The sequence below is a fragment of the Rana temporaria genome, chromosome 5 (genome assembly GCF_905171775.1).
Source record: "Rana temporaria chromosome 5, aRanTem1.1, whole genome shotgun sequence".
Taxonomy (NCBI): Eukaryota; Metazoa; Chordata; class Amphibia; order Anura; family Ranidae; genus Rana; species Rana temporaria.
In genome coordinates this window covers 157,812,896-157,839,540 of record NC_053493.1, presented here as the reverse complement: position 1 = coordinate 157,839,540, position 26,645 = coordinate 157,812,896, and the positions used below count along the sequence as shown (strand labels likewise).

Sequence of the window (26,645 nt, the reverse complement as noted above, 5' to 3'; positions counted from 1 at the left end):
TTTGCCTCTGTGAATCGCGCCCTCCTCTTCTGGACCTCTGATGAAAAATCCGGATACACGGCTACCGTTACATTACCAAGGGGGATATTCCCTTTTTCACGGGTAAGTCGGAGGACAGCATCACGATCGCGGTAGTTAAGCAGCTTGGCGATGAAGGTCCTCGGGGGGGCACCCTCCGGAGGGGGTTTTGCAGCGACCCACAAAGCGCAGATTACATCTGCGAAGGCGATTCTCCATATCGTCTTGCTTAGAGAGCACCGCCTGGAGCTGATGTTGCAGATTCTCCACCGTGACCTGGAGCGGGTGCAGGCCATCCTCCACGTGGTCCAGCCTGCGCTCTGTCTCCGACACCCGGTCCCGCAGCTTGTGCATGTCATGCCGAATGTGGGAGATGTCCACTTTAACTTCCTCGATCCTAGTCGTAAGGGACGTTTGGCAGGCAGCAATAGCCTCCAAAACCCGTGCGGTGTCGCCAGATGGACGGTCCTCACTCTCAGGGAGCATGGCGGCGCCATCTTCCTCCACCTGGTCCCGATCACCATGACGGCTCTTATCGAGTTTTGCCAGGGCCCCAGACCTCTTAGGGGGCGACATGTCGCTGTCAAATACTAGAGGCATAGGTGGGTAAGCTTGTTGTCAGTTTTCAGGGTAGATTCCCCCAGGATGGATGTAGATAGGATGAGCCACGAGCGGAGCTCTCACCCAGCACGTCCTACTCCATGCAGCTCCAGACCACGCCCCAATATTTACTATATCTAATAATAAATAATAAAATACCGTAAAAATAAATAATATACAGGTCTTCCTTTACTATACAGGTCCTTTAAGAGCTGCCAGAGGGCGCGTACGGTGGGGGAACCGATGTTCGTGGCCGAGAGCCAGCACGGGGATCTTTGTGTGTAAACACACAAATAGGAAAAATTGTCAGTTAAAGCGACGCAGTGCCAAATCGCAAAAAGGGGCAAGGTACTTAACCTGCACATTGGTCCGGGTCTTAAGTGGTTAACAGAGCAGATGGTTTACAGACCTTAATAGCTAAAACTGCAATTGGCACACACAAGTGGATGACCCACCCCCATATCAGACAGCTCATTCCCACGTTTTACTCAAACTGAGCTCCAAAGTAGGCACCCCGTGCTGTATGGTTTCCACAGAGTGATCTGGCAATTCTTTGTCACATAATAAAGGTTTATTTGTAGAACAAAGATTATTTTGTAGATCTAAAAAAATATTATTTTAAGAAAGCTTTTCAGAAATAGAAGTGTTAAATAGTTTATTTTTATCAATTAACAAAATGAGTAAAAAGTAAGGATTGGATGTTGGGAACAACCTACCTGCCAAATTCCTTCAAAAACTGTGTGCAAGTGTTTCTAGATTCTAGAAGAATTGATGCTCTTTTGAAGGCAATGGGTGGTCACTCCAAATATTGATTTGATTTGGATTTCTGTTCAGTCACTGTTTTTATTTTTTATTTATTTATTTGTTAATAAAAAATAAACCAACAATACATCTATTTTTAAAAGCTTTCTTAACTTACAGCATCTAGCATTAGCCCTTAGCACCTTAGCATTAGCTAGAAGAACCTCTTTTTTTGGAATTATTGGGTACTATTTTTTGTGCAATGACTGCATTTTGAAACACAGGCAGAAATATAATAAAAAGACAGAAATATAAGGAACATGACGACTGCAATACATATTTTTCAAGACACAAATGCTTTTTTATCTTATAAATAACCAAAGTATGCTCTGTACCGTTTCAAAATGAAGAAAGAGATTCAACATAAATTACCTCTCTATGAAGTCTTCGTTTTTCTGCTTTTAGCTCATCTTCTACTTTTTCTGCATTTTCTGCTGCCGTTTTATATCTGGCTGCCTGTCCTTCAAGCCTAAGAACCTATAACATTTAGTACAAAAAAAAAAAAAAAAAGACTTCTTTAAAACAAAAGAAACAATTCTCAAATGTAACCATGTTATTTTACCATTCCAAACTCTACCATGTACTTATACTTAAAATGTATCCTGTTCTCTTTGAGTGAAATCTGTGGTGTTCCTGGCAGTCCCTCTGCTTTCCTCTAAAAAAAACTGACCAAACTAGGCATGAGAGCACAGCGTGGTCAATTTTCTGGCTGTTATGGTTACTCAGCCTGCTCTCCTACAATGATTAGACTTGTGCTGACACGCCCCCACTACACTACTCACTAGGAAGACTTGCCGTGTCTCCTCCCCTAGCTCTATTTTCAGCCGATAACCAAGGGTAATGTGATCACTTGAAGAAAAAAAAGGGGGGGGGTAATTATATATTTTTTTATATATCCATAGACAAAATGTTTTGCCCTTTGTTCCTATATTCAACTGAATGTATTTTATAAAAGGTGGGGGGGTGTCACATATACTTTAATGTTATATTATCGCTGCTTCAACAGGCAGTACGTGTTACTTCTGTTGCCTGGTTGTTTTTTGGCAATTCATCGGAGCAAAAAGTGAATATTGAGTTGGATACTTAGCTTCCCAAGGTCAAGCAGACTAGCGGACTTTTTATTCCTTACCAACTCTTATCAGCTGAATTACTAAACAAGAAATGACACCCTGAAATGACCATAATGTGTCTACGATGGAGGCACATGTGTTCTGGAGCATTTGCTTGGCTTAGAATCCTCCAAATTCACAGCATGGCCAGCAGACGTAAAACTGATTTAAAAACACTCAAAAAACATTTGTATAGATATTATGGGCTATTTCACAATACTTACATTCTGTTCTAAAGTTGTTATATCTTGCTCTGATTTTGAAAGCTTAAACTTGAACTCACTAATTTGTCTGTTGGCATCTCCTAGAAAAAAAAAAAAAAGATCAATGAAATGATCGAGACATTACCTTTTTCTTACTCTTCTTTGAAACTGTAACTGAAAGCACAAATCGCCAAAGTAGCTGTAGAAGTAGTTAAAAATATGTTCCCCTCATAGAAGACCAAATTTTTTGCAGCTGTACTTTAGCTTCACACACATAGATCACCGTCTTTCAGCAAACCTGACTACGCAGTTCAGCATATGTCCAACAATGATTCAGCAACATGGAATTTTGAATGCATTACACAAATTTAAAGAAAGCCACGTAACAGACATTCTTGTAAACAACTAAGCATATGGCAAGCATTACATTTATACTGCCATATATACTCTAAAAGAAATTGAAATGTAAAGTTTTTCTCAACCATTTAAACACAGAGGAACTCATGAAATAACTTCCAGACCTCAGGGAACACCTGTCAATATTTACTATATCTAATAATAAATAATATAATACCGTAATAATAAATAATATACAGGTCTTCCCTTTAAGAGCTGCCAGAGGGCGCGTACGGTGGGGGAACTGATGTTCGTGGCCGAGAGCCAGCACAGGGATCTTTGTGTGTAAACACACAAATAGGTAAAAATACCAAGCTAAGTGAACATCAATAAGAAGCAGCAACTAAAAAGTGATATACACACAAAATAGATAATGGAAAAATGTAGTTGTGCTGTGATAAACTATAAAGAACTGTAAAAACTATAACAAGTGATGATAAAAAATGCAAATGAAGCAATAACAATTGTGTTAAAACATAAGTTCAGTGATGTCCAAAGAAAACGCGATTGAAATGAATTCTTCTGCGATTCAAAAATTAAGGAAATCCACCACCAAAAGTGAAGACACCATAAGGAATGCAGGCTTACCAGATGGCAAGCAAAGATGGCTTGCGGCTGTAAACCCCAGCCTGGGCCTTTAACATAGACTGCAGCACACACCAGTGGAAATTTTCAATGGATCCTCAAAGGCACAGATGTCCCCAAGTAGATGAGATACCCAAAAAATAATAGGACTCACAATAGTGAAATACTTTAGAAATAGTATAAAATGTAATGAGATAAAACACTTACAAGAGAACGATTATGTAAAAGCATAGAAATAAAGCCGGCTGGCTAAGCGAACGCCAGTCCGCTCCGAATTTTACGCGATAACGTCAGCACGTCTCCTCTCCCGACGCGCGTTTCGTCACACAAATTACATTGTCTCATGCCCCAGTCGACGTCATTTGTGTGACAAAACGCGCATCGGGAGAGGAGACGTGCTGACGTTATGGCGTTAGCTTAGCCGGCCGGTTTTATTTTTATGCTTCTACATAATCGTTCTCTTGTAAGTGTTTAAAAGCCCGGGCTGGGGTTTACAGCCGCAAGCCATCTTTGCTTGCCATCTGGTAAGCCTGCATACCTTATGGTGTCTTCACTTTTGGTGGTGGATTTCCTTAATTTTTGAATTGCAGAAGAAATTATTTCAATCGTGTTTTCTTTGGACTTCACTGAACTTAAGTTTTAAGACAATTGTTATTGCTTCATTTGCATTTTTTATCATCACTTGTTATAGTTTTTAGTAGCACAAAAAATACAAACCGTAGAGGTGATAAAATACCACCAAAAGAAAACTATTTGTGGGGGAAAAAAGGACGTAAATTTTGTTTGAGTATAGCATCGCACAACCGAGCAATTGTCAGTTAAAGCGACGCAGTACCAAATTGTAAAAAGTGCTCCGGTCAAGAAAAGGGTAAAATCTTCCGGACTAAAGTGGTTAAGTATTTAAGTCCCTGCTGAAGAAAAGCAGCCTCACAACATGATGATGCCTCCACCATGTTTTACAGTGGCGATGTGCAGTGTTCGTTTTCTGACATACACGTTTTGCTTTTAGGCCAAAAAGTTTGACTTTGGTCTCATCTGACCAGAGCACCTTCTTCCACGTTTGCTTTGTCCCCCCCCCCCCCCCCCCGTGGCTTCTTGCTAACTGCAAATATGACTTCTTATGGCTTTCTTCATGCCACTCTTCCAAGGTCAGATTTGTGGAGTGAAAAAAATAATAATAATAAAGTGTAGCGCTAAATGCCCAAGCCAAGAAAATTATATCTGTTTTCTATATGGACTTTAAAGTCACTTGTATGTGTTATGTTTTGTTTTCAATCTGCACTGCAATTTGATATTGTCTTCGAATTTACAGTGAACCTCACCACTTAAGAGTTTCACACCCCAACATTAATTTCCAGTCAGGTTGCCATTATAATTTTCTTGACTTGGGCATTTAGCGCTACACTTTATTATTTTTTTGTTTACAGCCATTATATAATTAGCCGTGTTAGCTGCTAGTTATATAGAGGCAGCGTCTGGTTACTTGACACACAGATTTGTGGAGTGCACAACTAATAGTTGTCCTGTGGACAGATTCTCCCACCTGAGCTGTGGCTCTCTAAAGCTCCTCCAAAGTTAACCGTGGTCCTTATGGCTGCTTTCTCTGATTAATGCTCTCCTTGCCCAGCCTGTCAGTTTAGGTGGACGGCCATGTCTTGGTAGGTTTTCAGTTGTGCCATACTCTTTCCATTCTCGGATGATGGATTGAACAGTGCTCTGTGAGAGGCTCAAAGCTTTGGATATTGTTTTATAACCTAACCCTGCTTTAAACTTCTCTATTTTCGAATGATGGATTGAACAGCTTCACAGAACTGTATTTATACTGAGATTAAGTTACACACATAGGAACACTATTTACTAATTAGGTGACTTCTGAAGGCAAATGGTTCTACTAGATTTTAGTTAGCGGTAGAGTAAAGGGGGCTAAACACAAATGCACACTTTTCAGATGATATTTATTTGTAAAAAATATTCAAAACCATTTATCATTTTCCTTCCACCTCACAATTATGTGCCACTTTGTGTCGGTCTATCACATAAAATCCCAATAAAATAAATTTACGCTTTTGGTTGACAAAATGTGGAAAATTTCAAGGGGTGTGAATACTTTTTCAAGACACTGTAGTCTCATAGAACACCTCCGCCACTGTCTACTTGCTGGCTTAACAGTGACCATGGAAGCAATATATAACTAGAACCTAACAAAAACTAAAAACATTTACTATGTACTACATATGCAAGCAACCTTAAGTGCTTTTTAAAAGAAAAATGCAGTCACACTTTATAGTAGCATTGATTTTTTTTATATAATATATATATATTTTAGTAGAATATACATGTACAGAATCCTCATAGTACATTACATGTATACCTCATAATATGATGGGTTTCTAAATTTAAAAGCTTTTAAAAACAAAATTGGGTATTATTTGAATGAAACATTTGCGCATGCTTGGCCTTCTCTCTATACATTTGGAGGAATTTACCAATATTTGTTTTTGTGTTCCATTCTCTAAATTAGGATGACACTGGCAGACAGGTTTTGCCGAGTGTGTCCAAAATGAACTTGCACACGTGATCAGCGTCTCATCACTACACATTTAACCAAGAAGGCAATGAAGAACAGTTTCATGCAATCACTAAAATGTGCAAGAAAGACAGTATAGGAACGTACTCTGCATTTCAATAAACTGTAGGTCAGACCCATTCTCTAATCCACCTGAATCGGTCAAGGAAGTGTCATTTCTTGAATTCTTTTGTCGCTCCTCGTCTAGTTGTAACTTTAGCTTTCTGATCTGAAAGAGAACAAATACGATTTAAAACCATGTTATAATGAAGTCTATAAAATAATTTTAGCTTGGTTTGCAGCTCAAATGTTAGCACAAAGTCACTTAAAGCAGAGTTCCACCAGTTTTTTGAAAGTACAATTACTTTCATGCCCATCCTGAATGTTGTAATTAATGGCAATACATTTTTATTTTTTTCCTTTGTAAATACATTTTCTCACTTTTTTTCTGCAGCACTTCCGGCTGTGGCCACCTAGGCAATTATGTCATTAGGCGATTTGCAAGGGCTCCTGGGATAGCTGCGTCATGTATCCCAGGAGTCCTTGCGAATCAACTGGTGACAAAATCTCACGTTATTCCAGACAGGAAATAATGTGAAAGGGAGGATCGGGATGTCATGCACGACAGGTTGGTATAGCAAGGGGGCAGGGACTTCTGCCGATGCCGCCATTGCTATGGCAACCTCTCGGGAGAAGAGAGCGCTCAGTGGCTTCACCAGAGATCTGGTTAGTCTTCAAATATTTTAACACAAACTACAGGGACTACACATATGGACATGTTCTAAATATTGCCAGATATATTTAAACAAGTACGGTGGAGTGTTTAAAAAAAAAGTAGTATTTGGGGGACTGGAACTCTGCTTTAATAACACATGCAGTTCTAATTTGTGTTTTAAAGTATTATTTTCATTTGCAATTTTAGTACTTTCCTGCTCCATTTATGGAAACCTGAACCTGTAGTTTAGTCTGAATAGGAAACGGACAGGATCACTTTAAGATGCATTTTTTTTGTACGTATTTATTGGAGTAGGGTACTCCTTGCCGTTTTGCACAGCTGTACAACTTATTGCATGTAAAATGCACAGCACTAGTCTTGAGCATGTTATTTTATAATGAATGCCTTGTGCTGGTGTGAAGTGTACCAATGAAAACAGTTTTATAAAATCTTCCATACAGTGTTGTAGCTTTACAGAAAACTGGAACAAATCCCACATCTTTGCATTTTTTTAAACCCAATGTCCAGCCAAAATAAACTGAATCAGTACTGTGTCCCCCACAATCTTCTGGTGCAGTAGGCGTTATTATAACTCAAGAGCTGTGTCACAGGCTCTCATCAAGAGAACCCCACTATGCTCACTCTTTCTGCCAGGTGCTCCATTTATAAAAGCCATACTACAATTTCTATGAATGAAAACAGGATGCAAGAATGGGCAACGGGTGGAACTTAAAGGTCTGCTTCCTCTATTCATAGATCACACTTTTATGAATGGAGGAGCTGTGCAAAAAAAGCGGGCATAGTTGTGTAAACCCCCTTAGTTGAGGGAGGTGACATAAATGGAAGATTTTAACAAAAAAAAATGAATAATTATTTCTTGCCAATGGATAGAAAATTCATAGAGAATAGAGAAACAACAACATTAATAGAATACTACAAACCACACTAATTATTTTACAGACAGAACAAAAGAGCAGTATTTATTGTAATAAATAACCATTGGTAGCAATCACAACATGGCAAAATAAGTTTCCGCATATACAATGAGCCTAAAAAACTGTTTACCTGTGACACAAGCTCATCCTTTTCTTCAGCCAATTTTCGTAGCCTGACATCTAAAAAACACAAAATGTTATTAGTAAAAACAATAGTCCAAACTTGTATTGCTGTAACTATGCCCCCTTATCATAATGTCATCGGTCTATATGCTTCCAATAGCCACAAATCAAAGCATTCTAGAAAACCGGTCATAATATGTTTATCAAGGCATAAGACCCAACGCTGCAATGGGGTTGATGTATATAAATCTGGTGCAGCTGTGCATGGTAGCCAATCATCTTCTAACGTCAGCTTGTTCAATCAAAGGGGTTGTAAAGGCAGACGTTTTGTTTTTATCTTAATGCATTCTATGTATTAAGATAACAACCTCCTGTGTGCAACAGCCCTCTTAGGCACCCTAATACTTACCTGAGGTCCCTCTCTGACCAGCAATGTCCACAAGTGTCTCATCCCTCCTGATTGGCTGAGACACAGCAGCGGCGCCATTGGCTGTCACCAAAGTCAGCTAGCCAATCAGGGGAGAGAGGGGGAGGGGCCAGGGCTCTTTGTCTGAATGGACATAGGGAGCTGTGGCTCGGCTCAGGTGCCCCCATAGAAAACTGCTTGCTGTGGGGGCACGCAACACGAGGGAGGAGCCAAGATCCCAGAAGACGAGGATCTGGGCTGCTCTGTGCAAATCCACTACAACAGAGCAGGTAAGTATAACATGTTTGTTATTTTTTTAGGAAAAAGAAAACAAGTCTTTATAATCACTTTAAGCTTTGACAAACAAATTTGGAAGCGCATTGGTTTCTATGCAGAGCAGCACCAGATTTTTCACTCTCCAGTTTTAGTATATCAACACCAATATGTTTAGCTGGAAGTACTTTGTGTAAAATGACACATAGAGCAAGAGTAGCTGAAGAAAATGTTTAAATACAGTGGAATTGTAAAAAAGGTTTAATGTATACAGTCATGTGAACAAGTTACCACCACCTGTGAAAATTGTTGACTTTTCCAACATCTTTTAACAAGCAAAAACTAGACTAAAACTTTGAGTGGAGAAGCAGCGACCCAATTAAATGATGAAAATTAAATTAATGAAAATTCTAGAGAGAGGGCCGTTTACAAAAAGTTCAACATTTTAATGTACAGAAGGCAAAAATCTAAATTTTTGAAGTTCAGGAAGCCATGGTTGACTTCAAATTAGAAATGTCCAATCTCAAGTTAAAAGGAATTACCAAACATGTTTCCTTTAGAAGTAAAATGCCGTTTTTCCACTTACCAAGTGGTCCTTCTCCTGCAGATTCCAATACTTGTGCAGCTTCTTGAGTTACAACAGTAATTGCTCCGACTACTGGCTCATGGTTTATATCACCATTTGGGGTACCATCTGGAATAATAACTAAGCCATGTCTCTGGATGGGGGGTAAAAAGATACACATCTGTCACATTTCATGAGCAAAACCGTTCGGAAAACAAGTCCGAATAAATTAGTTTTAAGTTAACATTATTATATTAATTTGTGATTGGACAAATATGTAAATACACAATGTAGTATATTTTTATTTGCATGTAATGCATAGAATTTACATGTAAAAAAAAAAGAAAATTGGATGTTCAAATCTGGAAGTGCCAGATCTGACGTGAATCTAACAATTCTTAAAGTGGATGTAAACTCGAAAAAAAAAAATTATTTTTTTTTATGTCACAATATAGAGAATACGATTTCCTATCATCTGTGCCCAGTCTTGCCACAACAGAGTTAATCCAGCTCTGAGAAATCATCTTTTATTGTTCAGTGAAATAAAACTGACTTGCAGAGAAAAACCTTAGTCCGTTCCCTTGCTGTGAGTGACAGGTTATTTACATATCTCATGCACTAACTTGGAGACGGGCATTATTTTTAAATTCCCACCCCTTTTCCGAAAGTCATGTGATTACTTTTCTGGATTTTGACTGGATGTTAGTGATCATAGCAGAATTCAGTGTAAGGGGAGTGTAGAGGAGGGCGGGGAGTCTACCAACACCACGACTCCACCCACCGAGCTCCAGACAACAGATCCACCCACAGAATCTGCAGTTTTTCAGTTCTTATAACAGACAGAGGGGAAACATTTGACAGGTAAGGATACATGCAGGAGGCATCTATATCCTTATAGATCAGCACGATGGCAGTAGTTTAGAAAGGATGAGAGTGGGTTTACATCCACTTTAAGATCTACATACATTGGTCATTTCCAAAAATTTTAATCTTAGTGAATTTGATAAAAACTTGGTGTTAAGGATGGTTTTCATTACGGTGTGATCATAATCTACTTGGATTGCAACTAATGAAAAAGTCAATAATAGTAACCACTGTATTGTTCAGATTTGGCCATAGGGCAGGTATTGTTGATGAAGCCACGGAAGTTCAATCCCACAGAAATATGTGGGCAATTTTTTGCATTTACATAAGAACAAAGACACATGGCAAACACAGGAGGGCGCTTAAAGGCTCTGCTATCAAAATTGAATAGCGCAAGAAGAGTTCTGGGCTTTTAGTTAATCGTTTAATTTAATGGAGAAACTTGTTTCAGATTTGTTAAAATGTGTTTGAAAAAAAAAAAAACATTATATACAAAACATGTGGGTACGTGTAAGGTGGCGTTTTTCAAATCTGGAAAAATTGGTTATCTAGCAACGAATGCAAATTGAATACTGCGATACTCAACTTAGTCTAGTGAGAGTCAGAACAATTTTAGTCTATTTCACACTTCCGCAGGTGCGGTGGTGTGCACACATTTGTCATGTTCATGGCAACCCATGCTTTATATGCTCTATGGGCTGCTCTATACTTTTTTTTCCCCTCCAAATCCTGCTTCACCAAATTGCATTGCATTTTGATACCGAGTGTTTTTGTGCATGATTTTGTGCACACATTAGTAAGGTGAACCTGGGGGGGGGGGGGGGATTAAAAATGAATGCAATGGTTGCATGGCATGCTTGTGCTATAGAGAAACTAACTCTGTAATGGCTTTAACAATGGCTAACAATGTCCTGGATTTTTAAACTGAGAATTGGTCCTTTTGTCTACCCACTGGACAATGCTTAATTTAGACCCCTTTCACACTGGGGCACTTTTCAGGTGTTTTTGTGCTAAAAAGAGCCTCTCAATGCACCCCAGTGTGAAAACCTGAGTGCTTTCACACTGGGGCAGTGCGCTTGCAGGACAGGATAAAATTGTATACAGCGCTCCTCCATCACCCCTGCCATAGAAATCAATGGGCACTGCTGCCGAAGAGCCTGCAAAGCTATTGAGCAGCGGCAGTTTGCGGGTGCTTTGGACCCTTTATTCGGCTGCCAGCAGGGGTTAAAAGCACCCCGCTAGCAGCCAAAAAGCGTTGCTATAACAGCAGTAAAGTGTCGCCCCGCCCCAGTATGAAAGTAGCCCAAGGAAGCCTCCCTAAGATAAATAATTGTGGAATTGGAAGCAGCAATTTGTTTTCTTTTGGGGGAGGTTTGTAAAAAGAGTTGCCTACTCCAGGTAAGAGAGGCAAAGTTTAGGGTGTTTTTTTTGTTAGCTTGATGGGTGTACTAGAATAGATGGCCTTGATTTTATAGATAAATCACAGATAACTTCAATAAGAATCTACCTTCCAGGTCACAAAAGCAATGATATCTTTTGGCCAAAACTGGTGTTATTCTTATGTACTGAAGAAAATGATGCAAATAAATAGGCATAATGTATATATTTCCTAGACATAGAATTTCTTAGTCTTCCCACTGCCAAATACTTATCAAACAAAAGTTTCATTTTCTTGGGGTTTGGGAGAAGATCTTTCGCGGATTCAGTGTGTGCTGTTACCATTGTTTATCCTTGTTGGAGTGAGACAGGCCTTAACATTAATCATCTTTTTTCGTTCAATGAAATAAAAAATTACACCATTCCCCCCATCCACGCATTTGCTGAGTTATTGTATTCTGACAGCCAGGAGCCTTCCCCGCTGTCAGAATACACTGACCAGTGTTGCCAAACAAACTAGTTTTGCATGAATCGATCAGTAGATTGACTTGTGTACAACCAGCCTGCACAAACATGGATCGAAAATCAGCTGGTCCCTGCTGAACTGGCTTGATTTTCATCCATGTATGGTCGGACACCTTGCGTTCTTAAGTCTCTGAGAAGATTTATCTCAGAAAGGTTTACTGGGTTTCCAGCCTTTCCGATCTATATTATCTTCTTGTCTTGGATCTATGCTTTTAGCTACAAAGCGTTAGATACACAGTAAAATAACATACAGCTTTCTTTCCAACTAATCTCATAGATTCAGCAGTAACGTTATGAAGTCAGTGGCAACATTTAGGTATAAGCATTGACTTGATCTCCTCTGTAGGAGCCTTTGCCTTAGGCCCCTTTCACACCACTGCAACTTCAAAGTCGTGCGATTTTGACGCAATTTCTGGGAGACTTGAGGTCTGAACCTGAACTCGCACAAAGTTGGACCAAAGTAGTGCAGAGACTACTTTGAAGTCAGCACGACTTGAAGTTGTACTAATATGAATGGTTGTCATTGGAAATCATGGGGAACGACTTGTCATGCGACTTTGCAGTCCCAAGTCGTAGGATAATCGCTCCAATAACTAATTTTTCAGCACTCTCCCTTGCCTTGTTATTTTTCATTTATTTATTTTCATTTTTTTAGGGTTCTCATGTCAAAAAGTTTTCACGCTGCTTACCAACTTTCACTTAAGAAATATTTACAGCATGACACTGATTTTGTCGTTTTCTTGTACCAAGGGATATTCATTTTTATGGCTGTTGGGATAAATAATAGATGCTCTGGAATTTTCCAATCCTTTCAGATTTAGATTTTAAATTGCAATGAACTTGCCACGACTGGGCTTACGCCGGGAATCAAATTTTTTAGTCTTGGGAGCACAGCCTGGCAATGGGCAGAGTGAAGCAGCTCAAACCCTAGAGCTATGTGCATGATGGGTAAAAGACAACTGATAATGCCATACCTACTATCAAACCCCTATGACTAAAGTTGTGCACTCAGACAGCGACAAATAGATCTCAGGGACTTACAACCACCCCACTAACCTATTCCCACCTCAAGGATTCTGCAGACAGTCTAACTCCGTTTCATTAGTGGACATCTGGAGGCCACAGTGGAGAGAAGGTGCCCAAGTTGTCTGACATGGAAGCCCTTGCAATCCGCATCATTTCAACTCTCAAGTACTAGCTGGATGAAGACAGTTACTGAAATTGGTAAATCGGGTGTCATCCTTGGAATCAGCTACTGCTAGTTTTGAATCTTGCTATGGTGAAGCATTCTTTGAGGCAATGACAGGTGGAGAATATTGTAATTACTCGCTGTCAAATCAACTCCCTGTTAGCAAGATCACCAACAACAGAAATTGAATTCGATAGGGTGCACTGTGTAGCAGATCCAACACACAGAAACCTAACCCTAGAAAAAAGTCCTATTCGGACCTCTCCCATCATACCACAGTTCAGGAGACACCTAAAAGTGGGCTCATTCTTTTCATCTACAAGTCCAACTGAACAACATTCTATCCAACCTAAAAACGTACTAACAACTGCCTGAGCTGTTCACGTTTCTTAAGACCAACAGCATTCAAATTCTCGACTGGCTGGCGCTGTCAGGCCCAAACCTGCTGACACCACTGCAAGCCAGAAGACAGTGTGCAAAGATTTATCCCGTTCTACTTGGGATTGTCCACAAACAGCACCAGATTCTAATGAGATCAGATTATTTTTTGTATTTCTTTTGACAAACACATAGTTTTAGGACTGGTAGTTCTGTTCCATGTCCTTAAATGATAAATGCACTCAGTGACTAGACGTCGCTTTCAGGCCTAAATTAGAGACTGGCCATGTTCACTCTGTGAGCTCCACGCTAGCCTGTGGAGCGAATTCCCTGTGGCAGAGCATGGATGTTTCAGCGTGTTTGCAGACCCACCCCACTAACCAGATCAGGCAGGCTCCGACTGGTGCCAATTTTGGACACTATGCTTGGTATACTCCAGCTTAGGTGTCTGGCTGAATGAGGCCTGTGTATGGCATTGCTTTGCAATGTCAATTATGTCAAATAAAACCAAAGCCCGCCAAACAGAGGGACCCAATACTGCATATGTTTATGAATTCTGGGTGTCGTTAGCAGTCAAAGTATTGCCAGTTGAGACAGAAGGTATGACGTATCCAGTTTGCAAAAGTTATATAAAGAGGCTGGAAATAGTACATTACAGTTACAAATTTTCAATATTTTATAGTTGTAATTTTCTCTCATTACAGCATCTGGAGGAGGGTTCTGGTTGGCTTCCAGTTTTCGTCTTTGAATGTTCAAGTGATCATGTTGATCGTGGCCATATACATTTTCAGTGGAAGGTCCTGCCCAGCTCTTTTATGACATCTGTGTTGTGCCGACAGTAGAACGGAACCTCCACCTCATGTACTGAGATGAGAAAGGTACCCCAATTAGACTGAACAAATACAAAAATAGTTGAGCCCTTATGGACCCACTGCATATTATCTGAGAAGTTGGTACCTTAAGACCCCTTTCACACTGGTGCCGCCCATAGCGTCGTCGGTAAAATAGTGGTAAAAACGCTGCCATTTTACCGTCGGATCTGCACATTTTGGCCCCTAGCGGGGTGCTTTTAACCCCCGCTAGCGGCCGAGAAAGGGTTAATACCGCGCCCGCAATGTGCCGCGGCGGCACTGCCCATTGATTTCAATGGGCAGGAGCGCATTAGGAGCGGTGAGTTTACCACTCCTAATGTGCTCCAAAAGAAGCTGCTGGCAAGACTTTTCCTGATGCCCTGCCAGTGCAGCGCTCCAGTAAATAGAGCAGCTGTTAAGGGCAGATTGCATGTGCTATTTTTAACGCTATAGCGCCTGCAAAACGCCCTTAGATTACAGGACAGAGTGGCTTAGAACAAAAAACTTCCCTCACTGTGTATATGTATAGAGACCTCGCCAGGCACCATGAATTACCCAGGTAATTGGCAGAAATTATACTCCTCATGGTGGGGTATCCAGTTATGGCAGAAAGCCAAGGGCTGAATAGAAGTCAAACTACTTTGGGATTTCACCCCTGCTGCCCAATATAAAAGTATCTGGCTTTGAATCTCTCCCCCCCCCCCCCAAAAAAAATACTTCTGTAGTAGATTGCTCAACTTACAAATAATGAGTTTATTTACATCATTCGTGTTCATATTGGTTATATTGTTTACTACCCACACATTTCTGGCTGACACCCCTAAAGGGCTAATCCACTGTTGCACAGGATGGGATACTTACATGGGTAGAGGCCCTTCCCAAATCTCCTTAAAATGCCCTCTATTCCATCTGCTATAACTTCAGACACAAACTTTCAAAGATCTATGACCCTTCAGTGCACATCTTTATTCCTCTCTATTGCTAGACATATCCCGTTCATAATACTTCCAATCGACTATGTGAGCTTTCCAGAAGGGCATCTCACACAATTACTTGACTGGGCTCAAGGGACCACAAACCTACCAGTAGGCTTCCTGAGCTCACCTTATAACACCTAACTCTACCTCCTAAACCATACCTCATTCACCCATACCTTGCTTTAGCAGGATGGAGAGAAATTTCCAAACTAACTCTTGCCTTCCCCACTGCTCCCACCTAACATGCCCCACCCATACCTCACGATAAATGTTACACCCCCCTTTTGCACTTCTGTTACTCATATGCACATACATTTCGGACAAAAAACAATTCACAGCCCAGGTTGACATGAGGCCCAGCCAATCTGAGACATGCAAGAGTCAAATGTTTGTTATTTTGGCTTGCCACTGAATCATAACAATGATGCATTTTACAATGTTCATGAGTTATTTTGTTTCAAATAAAAAAAAGAATGAGAGAAAAAAACAACTGTTCAAAATATTTTAACTGTGCAGGCTTAGTCCAAGTTTACTTACTGTAGGTATGACAAAATCCAGATCAAAATCAGGAAAGTGTCTTGATATTACAGCTGATTTATTTATTATTTTTGTTAAAATGTTTTACAACAGTAATGTTTTAACTGCTACTTCAGCTATAACAGAAATTAAACTAAATATAATCAAAATAGTAATTATACTGTATACTGTAGTCAACTAAAGTGGCAAAAGCATAAATGCATGCAATATTTTTATATATTTTTTCCCATAATTGAAAATAGATCTTATTTTAAAGCATTAAGATCCTACTCACACTGGGGCAATGCAGTGCCATTAGTAGCATTACGTGAGTTGACTCAATGTACCATTGTGAATGGTCCCTAAAGTTATTATTGCACAGATCAATTTACTGCGCACTTGTACATTTTACGTTATTTTTTTTATATATTTATTTTCCGCATTTACTAGGTAAAAGGCAACGCACAAAGATTACTGCAAGCGTCATCACTTGTAACATAGTGTTAGTGCCAGACACGTTTCAATAAGATGTGTACGGAGTAAAGCAAAAAAACTTAGTTTGAGTTGATAGAAGTAACCCTTCATGAAGTAAAAAAAAAAAAAAGGAAAGAAAGAAAGAAAGAAATAGACAAAAAATAATTTTACATAATCAATATTTCCATTTAGAAAATTATTCTGAAAAAAAAATAATAAAAATAACTCATACATCATAGTGAATTGAATATTTTGTCTGGAGATAATCCCACACTTAGCTGCTCTGATCACTCTTAGATACGCAGCAGATACTGTACCTCTCCTATCTTCATTTTTCCTTTCACATCAGCCAGCTCATCCCTGAGCTCGTCCCGTTCATTTCTAATGCAGTCAAAGTACTCTTTCTGCCTCTCTAAAGCCTGCAAGCAGGCAAATAACAGCAGAGTAGAAGAGACAGGCAAAGCAGCAGAAGGGAAAAAGAAAGAGGGAAAATGAAACAGACATAGGCAAAACAGAGAATCGGGCAAACACACAAGACTAAGCACAAGCAAACTTTTCACAAGAACCAGCACAAGTGACCATGCAATCCAAAAACCTAGTAGTCACAACCTTTTGACCGCTTTCTTCAGGATACAGGAAACTCTAGCTCCAGGGAAAAAAAACTACTAAGTATGTCATCATAAATTTATTGAAATCTTGACCTAGGCATTTAGATACATAAATTTGCCATTAACTTCCTTTCTTCTAAATGAAGACAAATATAATTAATCATCGACAAGTCAGTCATGCATCTAACTAAAACTATCTCACTGCAAATCACACTATTACTGCTTAAAAGTAAACTTCATCACAACACACTTACAGGATTAATTGCTCAAAAACCAACATGCAATGACATTTTAGGTTGTCAGGAGCAGACCAGAAAGCAAAATATATGTGTTTAATGACCTCAGCCTCAAGTAAATATAACCTGTTGTAGTGTTCTCTTCACCTAAAATCTTAAATATGCTACAATTTGTTATCACAAAGAAATAAGGGCCAATAAGTCAAAAACACTTTTTATACAATAAAAAAAATTAATGTAACCACTAAAACATGATTACCTTGAAGTGCATGTCCAGACAAAAAAAATGTTTTGTCCCAACAAAATGCTGGAAGTGCAGAAAAAAATAGATTTTTGTACAATTTGGTTATATTGCTGCCGACATCCTCCTGTGGGCTGCAGTATAACCCAATTGTCTGAGTTCTGTGCCACTTGATGAAAGAGAAAGAAAATTGGATTTGTGTACTTACCAATAAAATCCTTTTCTTGGAGTTGAGGGACACAGAATTCAAAGAGAATTGTGTTATACTATGGACTACAGGAGGATATTGGCCGCAGTACAACTAAATTGTTTGTGAATCCTGTGTTCCTCAGTGAATTAGGAAGAAATACCATTTGATTCCGACCTTGAGCTCCTCTTACTGTAGTTAGCAGACAATACTGCCTCTGCTGGCCTAAAGCAATGTTGTCAGATTTGCCTGAGTTATCTCCTTCAATGCAGAAAGACATTAAAGGAAAAGTGCAGCTAACCACAAAGATTTTCAGCTAATATTTAAAATAATACAACAAAATGTATATACACTATAACTCTTAAAAGAGCCACATTACTCAACTGACAGTAGATGAGCAAGTAGCCATAAGAAGGAAGTCTGTGGAGTGGTATTTTACCACTATCAATGGAAAAACTATAATGAAGAAATGATAGTTTACTCCATGGTGACCCCTCTTGCCTGCAGATTCTATATGGCGGCTGACATTGCATGCATTACCCAATGTCAATGAACTATTATTTTAATGAAAGGTCTTTGTTAATGCAAGTTCACAAAATGGCTAACTTGCGTACTTGTTACTATTGAGGAGGGATATAAGGCTACAGCAAGTGCTGGCTGTCCTGGGGAAACAACTGTGTTCAGCCAGGAAAATCAAACTGAGCAAATTAAAGCAGCACTTTACCCATAACAATGTGTTAAAAAAGAAAAAGAAAAAAGATCTTTAGCAAAGAAAATACATTCCACATGAATTATTATGCTACCCTAATAATAGGGTGTGCTGTAAATTACCTCCAGTTTTGTGCCTGTTTTTTCTTGCTGGAGGCTGCCATTTTTCTGAAGCCCCTGAGCAGCAGAAAAAATATTTAGGCTGTCAGCAGATTGGCCTCTAGATTTTTGGCATAGTGCTGATCATGTTCAGAGCAGGGTGACACAGCGTATTACTGTATTTTAAATATAGGCACTTATTTTTAATGTTTTATGAAGCTATACCTGCTAAAGGGGTTATCATGACAAGATCTAGCAGGACTTTCCGATTAAAGTTCCACTGCTTCAAACATTGTGGTCAAACACGGTGGACATGTTTACAAAAGTACAGAGTACACTGTGACCTCATCAGTATGCTGCCGTTTTCTTTAACTGCAGTGTAGTTTATAGGGAGGTTCACTGCATGGCTGTGCTGTCTGGCAGCACTGGTTGACTAGATTTACAAAGTATTTGACAGCTAAAACAACTTGTATATTTCAATTCAGCTCTTTGTTTCTATATGCAAATCCAGCCCTTTGTCTAGATTTTAGCATATTAAAAGTTTATCCCCAGATAGGTTTATGTTACCATGGGAAATATCTATCTCCCTTGACCATATTATTTAGTAATTTTAAAAGCTTGGTGTCTTCTCAACTGGTTTTAGATTTTTACAGATCAGAATACATCCGAATTTGCCTTTTAAAATAAGGTTAGAATATCAGATTAACAGTAACCTTTCAATTACAATTAATATGATCTCCTATTAGTAGGGGGTATATTGGAGGATATTACATTTATATACAAGCATTGGTCTGCTTCTGACAAGCTATAATGTTTGATCCAGTCATTCACTACTGCCTTGTGCTCTTTCCTACCCCAATTTTTTTATCTTTCCAATTAACTGTCTCCTGTAGATCATACACCTCCCTTGTGCAAGTGTCTACTTTCTGCTGCAAGCGCTGATTTTCCTGCAATCAAAATTCACAAAGAAATAGGGAAAGAAATAAAAAAAAAAAAACACACAAAAAAAGAGAAAAACCAAGTGCAACAACAAATACACTAAAAGTAAAGTATTTTAAAGAAAAGTTTAAGAAAAGGCAGTAGATTTAAAACTATACTTAAAAATTATAACAAACAATCGTGTTGCATTTATAAAGGGATTATGTGAAGGCCATGGTTAAAAAACAATTACTTAAAATGTTATTTTTAGCTGATAAAAGAAGAAGATATTGTGCAGTTTCTCAATTCATACATACCTCTATCAATTCATCTCTTTGGCGAATACCTTCTTTCAGTTCATCTAACTTATGCTGTAGAATACCGCATGCATGTTTTTGTCTTTCTAAATCCTGCATGAAATAGAAATAGCATAGTTTAGGAACAATCTTTTGTGGACTTAGTTTAGTAACTATTTTTTGAGTTACTAGTTTAGGAGACTTCATTTACCAGCATATATTTATCCCTACCCAAAAACTAGGATGTTTGGTTAACCTGTAAATGCAATATATTGGAGTACAGTACAAGACACAGGCTGAAAATTCATAGACTGGTACCTTCAGGTAATAGGACACTGCAAAGTAACCATACCCCACAAGTCCTCTGTTTTGTAGCAAACAACGCAGAGTAACTTAGGAATAGAAGGAGAAGGTGTCCTGTATTGTACTTCAAGTTATGGAATTTACAGGCAAGTCAAAACCCCCTTCATTTTAATCATACAGTGCAGAACAGAGCATGGATATTCAAAGACCCTGGAATGTCCCCAAGGCAAACAGGACTGTGCTAACAAGCCCAACAGTAACAGGGGGTCATCAGACCCAACACAGACAGCTGACCACAGAATCTTGCAGCCAAAAGATGGATACACAGAATCTTACCTGGTAGAACTTAGAGAATGTATGAACTGGATACAAAAAAAATAAAAAATCCATATTTTTCTATAGAAGCTGGGGCTTTTAAAAAAAGACTGACAGCTCTGACAACATCCATACAATGAAGAGCAATCTCTGAGGTGCTTAGGAGCAAGGCACAAGAGGGAAGGGTTGGGTATTTGTTAGGAAGTTAGATATCACATAACCAGATTAAAATCCCAAAGAAGCACAAGGTGTTGTAAGGCAGGTCTAATCTGGGAAACATACCATATAAAAAGGTCCTTTAATAATATTTATAGCCCACATCTGATTAAGTCCAGATTGTAGGAAGGCCAAAATGCGAGAATCAGAAATACCTGGCATTGAAATGTGTGTCCACACCAAGCAAAGGAGGATTCTCAGGTATTACAGTAAATTTTTCTGGAAGTGGCTTATTGAATTTGAGCAATGTGGGAATGAGAGGATCAGAGACATTCTCAAGTCCTAGGTTTCAACAACCATACCGTTAAAACTAGGTTAATGAGAGGGGGCACTAAGATAGGTCTGGTCTCTTTGGAAGAGGGAAGGGATTGTCTCCTATAAGTTTGAGCATCTGTATACCAGGTTCTCCTGAGCCAGCTTGCCGCAATGGAAATGACCAGTTTCTTTCCTTGCTCTAAGGAGCAGACAAATCAGAATTCACACTGCAAGAAAGGAATACAGTGCCTTAAAAAAGTATTCCTATACCTTAAAAATGTTGTCATGTTACAACCAAAAACATAAATGTAATTTATTGGGATTTTATGTGATAAGACCAAAACAAAGTGGCACATAATTGTGAAGTGGAAGGAAAAAAGAGATTTTTAATACAGCTTACCTGTAAAATCTTTTTCTTGGAGTACATCACGGGACACAGAGCGGCATTCATTACTATATGGGTTATATGGAGTACCTTCAGGTGATAGACACTGGCAATCTCAAACAGGAAATGCCCCTCCCTATATAACCCCCTCCCATAGGAGGAGTACCTCAGTTTTGTAGCAAGCAGTATGCCTCCCAAAATGGTCCCCAAAAGAGGGGTGGGAGCTCTGTGTCCCGTGATGTACTCCAAGAAAAAGATTTTACAGGTAAGCTGTATTAAAAATCTCTTTTTCTTTATCGTTACATCACGGGACACAGAGCGGCATTCATTACTATATGGGATGTCCCAAAGCAATGCTTACAATGAGGGGAGGGAGAACATCTCCAAGACAAAAGGATTTAATTTAGAGATATACTCAAATCATAATAAATCCAACTTAGTTGAGAAAAATAATCTTAAATTTTAAATTTAACTCAAAAAAAGAGGAGCCCCCGGAATCCGAGGGTCTCAAACTGCAGCCTGCAGCACTGCCTGCCCGAAGGCAGTATCAGTATTCCTTCTTACGTCCAACTTGTAGAATTTTGTAAATGTGTGGACAGAAGACCAGGTTGCCGCCTTGCAAACTTGAGCCATAGAGATCTGGTGGTGTGCTGCCCAGGAGGCGCCCCTGGCTCTAGTAGAATGAGCCTTTAATGATACTGGAGGAGGCAACCCCTTCAAGCCGTAGGCCTGAGTGATTAATTGCTTAATCCACCTAGAAATGGTGGACTTTGCAGCTGCCTGCCCCTTCTTGGGCCCATCCGGTAAAATGAACAGCACATCTGTTTTCCGGATCTTCTTTGTAGCTTTAAGATAGGCCTTCATGGCCCTGACAATATCCAAGGTATGCAGCAACCCTTCCTTTCTGGAAGTAGGTTTAGGGAAGAAGGATGGTAATACCAAATCCTGGTTCAAATGAAAACTGGATATAACCTTCGGTAGGAAGGAAGGATGAGGGCGTAGAACGACCCTGTCCTTATGAAAAATAAGATATGGTTCCTTACAGGATAAGGCCGCCAGTTCCGATACTCTTCTTGCGGAAACTATGGCGACCAAAAATACTAACTTCCTTGTCAGTAAAACCAAAGGAATTTCAGCCGACGGCTCAAACGGTTGTTTCTGTAAACTTGACAGAACAAGATTTAAATCCCACGGACAAAGCGGGGATTTAACAGGAGGTTTAATACGTAAGACCCCTTGAAGGAAGGTCTTAACCAGCGAGTGGGTGGCCAGCGGCCGCTGAAACCACACTGACAGAGCTGAGATCTGTCCCTTGATTGTGCTTAATGCCAATCCCTTATCCACTCCTAGCTGGAGAAAACTTAAAACTCTATCGATGGTGAACTTGCGAGGAAGCCAAAGTTTGGACTCACACCAGCCTACATAGGCCTTCCAGACCCTGTGATAAATCACCCTAGAGACCGGTTTCCTGGCTCTGATTAGGGTAGAGATTACTTTCTGAGACAGACCTCTACCCCTGAGAATCAGGGATTCAGCCTCCAGGCCGTCAAATCTAGATGCCGTAAGGCAGGGTGGAGGATCGGACCTTGCGATAGCAGGTCTGGCCTTAGAGGCAGAGTCCAAGGGTCTCCCACTACCATCCTTAGGATTAGTGAGTACCATGCCCTTCTGGGCCATGCTGAAGCTACCAGGATAACTGGTATGTGCTCCACCCGGATCCTGCGCAGCAGGCGGGGTAGTAACTGGAGCGGGGGAAACGCATAAAGCAGTTTGAACTGATGCCAAGGGCAAACCAGCGCATCGGTTCCGCAGGCCATCGGATCCCTTGAGCGGGACATGAACCCGTCTAGCTTCTTGTTGAGTCTCGATGCCATGATATCCACGTCCGGCACTCCCCATCTTTGGCAGAGTGCTTGAAAGACTTGTGGATGCAGAGACCATTCCCCCGGCCATAGAGTCTGGCGGCTTAAGAAGTCCGCCTGAAAGTTGTCCACTCCTGGAATAAATATTGCCGATATGCAGGGCACATGAGCCTCTGCCCATAGGAGAATCAAGCTCACCTCTCTCTGAGCGGCTTGACTCCTGGTTCCCCCTTGGTGATTTATGTATGCCACGGCCGTGGCATTGTCTGATTGAATTCTCACCGGGAACCCCTGCAATTTTGACGTCCAAGCCCTGAGGGCTAGTCGAGCAGCTCTGAGCTCCAAGATGTTGATGGGCAACTGCTTCTCTAGCTTTGCCCAAGTACCTTGGCGAGTGCAACCATCCAAAATTGCTCCCCAGCCCGTCAGGCTGGCGTCTGTGGTCACTATCTTCCAAGCCACTGGGCTGAAAGACTTCCCCTTCAGTAGATTCTGAGGGTCTAACCACCAACACAGACTTTGTCGGACTCTTGATGAGAGCGGCAACGGGATATCCAAGGCCTGTGGCCTTCTGCTCCATGCTGACAGAATGGCTGCCTGCAGGATGCGAGTGTGGCTCTGGGCGTATGGTACCGCCTCGAATGTGGCCACCATCTTGCCTAGTAACCTCATACTTAGGCGAATAGTCGGTTCCTTTTTGCTTAGAACCAGTAGGATGACTTTTCTCGATTTAGGACCCAGCCGAACCTCTCGAGGTATTGGACCGTGAGGGCCACTGCTCGCTCCCAGCCGGGAGACGAGTGATCTATGACTAGGAGGTCGTCCAGGTATGCTAGGATCGTGACCCCTTGGATCCTTAGCTTGGCTAGGATTGGAGCTAGGACCTTCGTGAACACCCGGGGGGCCGTAGCCAACCCGAAGGGAAGCGCCACGAATTGGAAATGACGTGAAGCCACCATGAAGCGTAGATATCTTTGATGTGGCTGATAAATTGGAACATGAAGGTAGGCATCCTTTATGTCTATGGACGCCATGAAGTCGTCCCTTTGGAGTGTGGCAGCTGCTGACCGCACGGATTCCATCCGAAATGAGCGGACCTTTAGGTATGCATTTACCATCTTTAGGTCCAAAATTGGCCTGACATCTCCATTGGCCTTTGGGATGATGAATAGGTTGGAGTAGAAGCCCAGCCCCTGTTCCAGGACTGGTACCTCTACTATTACTTCCTGGGAAAGTAGATGATCTAATGCCGATCTTAATGCGGCTCCCTTCTCCGGATCGTTTGGAATCCTCGACTCCTAAAAATAAGGAGGAGGAAACCTTAGGAAATCTAGTTTGTAGCCTGTGGCCACAGAAGACCGTACCCACTCGTCGGGAATGCTGGCTTCCCAAATCTCTGAAAAGAGTCGCAGCCTTCCCCCCACCTTCGTGGGTGGGGGCGCCCCTTCATAAGGTTGGCTTGGGGGCTGGTTTTGCGAAACCACTGCCTTTTGCCTCTAACAGCCTGTCCTTGTGATCTGCTGTTGAAGCCGAAGCTTGCTTTTGCAGGAGGCCGTCGATACTGCTTAGTATTAGAGGGCCCCTGCCCAGGGGAATACTGTCGTTTAAACGCAGGCCCCTGAACCTTCTTCTTAGTTGGCAAGAGAGTACTCTTGCCGTTTGAAATGGTCTGAATGTATTTATCTAGGTCTTCTCCGAAGAGTCGTCCTCCATGGAAGGGGAACCCTACCAGGAGCTTCTTGCATGGGGGCTCAGCCTCCCAGCTTTTTAACCATAAGAGTCTTCTCATATGGATAAGGGATAACGATAAACGTGACGCTTGCTGGATAGAATCCTTGATTGCGTCTACCGTAAAACATATGGCCTTCGGGACATCCGAAAATTCTTCTGCCTGCTGAGCAGGAATAAGTTTAAGCATCTGCTTAAATTGATCCGATAATGCTTGAGCAACCCCAATCGCGGCCACAGCTGGCTGTACTACTGCCCCTGCAGCAGTGAAGGAGTTCTTAAGTAGTGCTTCCAAGCGCTTATCAACTGGATCCTTGAACACCTGTATGTTTTCTACAGGGCATGTTAACGATTTGTTAACACATGAGATGGCTGCGTCCACTGCAGGAGTAGCCCATCTTTTGGAAAATTTATCTTCCATAGGATATAGGACAGAGAATCTTTTAGGTGGTAAGAAGATCTTATCTGGCTTGTTCCAATCTTGGAACAAAACTCCCTCTAATAGAGGATGGATCGGAAACACAGCATTGCTTTGAGGCGCCCTCAGTGAGCCCAAAGCTGAAACCGTCGATACCTGGAGATCTGGTACTGGCAAGTTGAATGCCTTATGGACCAAGTCCGACAATCCTTGAATCCACCAGCTCTCCCTCAGGGACACTGCCCCAGACTCCTCTGTATCCGGATCCTCGATCCCTGAACCTACTTGGTCCTTGTCCAAGAGGTCGTCCAATTCCCCTAAGGAAAGGACCTCCTCCTCTGAGGGTCCGCGCTCGGGCGACGGAGATCTATTCCGCTTACTGCCCCGCATAGCTGCGGCTATCATTTTTCCCATGCTTTTCTGCATCTCTTTTAAAGAGGCGAGTAATACCTCCTCCGTGACCATCTTAGGGTTGGACTGACTCGCGTCAGCTCCAGATCCCGATGGCCCCAAGGCTCCCTGTGGGGAAAGCAGCGGCATAGCTTTGTCCGAGACCTCAGACTCTCTGGGGGAATCCCCACCTCTTGTACCCTCTGACTTGTTTTTTGATGCCATGGTACAATACCGAGGTACACCTGCTACTTATTGGTACCTGGGACTTATAAATAGTTAAATGCCCAAACACCTGTTTGGGGGATAAAAAATGCTTCCTCTCCCCTAGATGACACTTTTTTTTTTTTTTTTTCCAAATCTAGGAAAGAAAAAACATTCTGTCCCCCTGAGTAGTATTGCAAGAAAAACTATGAGATGGAAAAGAAACAGCCTATTCCTAGGCTTGAAAACAGTTTTCTGAAGACTGCAATATTCTTTCTGGCCACTGTGTGTCCTCGGCGCCCCGTGCTTGCCGTTCTGGTCTTTCCTCCCCAGTTCCAAAGTATTGAATGAGCTATATGGAACAAACAAGGAAGGGCCGCCCCTTCCTTAAGCCACTGACCCGCCCTTCCCCCCCAGCAATCTCAAACAGGAAATGCCCCTCCCGACGGGGGGGGGGGGGGAGGGGGGGTTGGGGGGAAGGGAGCCTCTCTGCTCCAGCAAACTGCAGCCTGCAGCCTGGAACCACGAGGAGGTCAGCGTTTTGCCTGCTTTGCAGGCTCTGAGGAGGAAGACTGAATGGAGCATCGCCTGGAGGCTTGCAGGTAAGCACAGCTCTCTGACACACATATACACTTTATACACAGGCCCCACTCAATGCTTTTCCAACACTACAAGGGAGGTCACATCTTATGGGGAATAATACATATAGAGCCATCCTATCTTTATGATATGTGACTGGTTTGCCAGATGCAGTGCATAACTTTAGGCATGTCCCCTGTGACCCCCCAGAAAAAACCTGCTAAGAACCAAGTTCCGCAAGTTTTCCCCTC

The 26,645-nt window shown here is 41.2% G+C and overlaps 1 protein-coding gene across 10 annotated transcripts in view; it reads right to left on the bottom strand.

Moving 5' to 3' along the window:
- LRRFIP2 (LRR binding FLII interacting protein 2) overlaps positions 1–26,645 on the bottom strand; it is a 148,507-nt gene that overhangs the window by 15,129 nt on the left and 106,733 nt on the right. For 7 of the 10 annotated variants that reach the window (XM_040353285.1, XM_040353288.1, XM_040353295.1 and 4 more), the window contains 8 exons: positions 19,761–19,853; positions 19,380–19,472; positions 16,764–16,865; positions 9,317–9,449; positions 8,059–8,108; positions 6,387–6,507; positions 2,753–2,832; positions 1,792–1,896 (listed from right to left, as the gene is read on the bottom strand). In XM_040353285.1, the coding sequence (XP_040209219.1) occupies positions 1,792–1,896; positions 2,753–2,832; positions 6,387–6,507; positions 8,059–8,108; positions 9,317–9,449; positions 16,764–16,865; positions 19,380–19,472; positions 19,761–19,853 (777 nt within the window). The remainder of the gene's footprint in view (positions 1–1,791; positions 1,897–2,752; positions 2,833–6,386; positions 6,508–8,058; positions 8,109–9,316; positions 9,450–16,763; positions 16,866–19,379; positions 19,473–19,760; positions 19,854–26,645) is intronic. The other 3 variants (XM_040353289.1, XM_040353293.1, XM_040353294.1) reach the window with 1 other exon arrangement.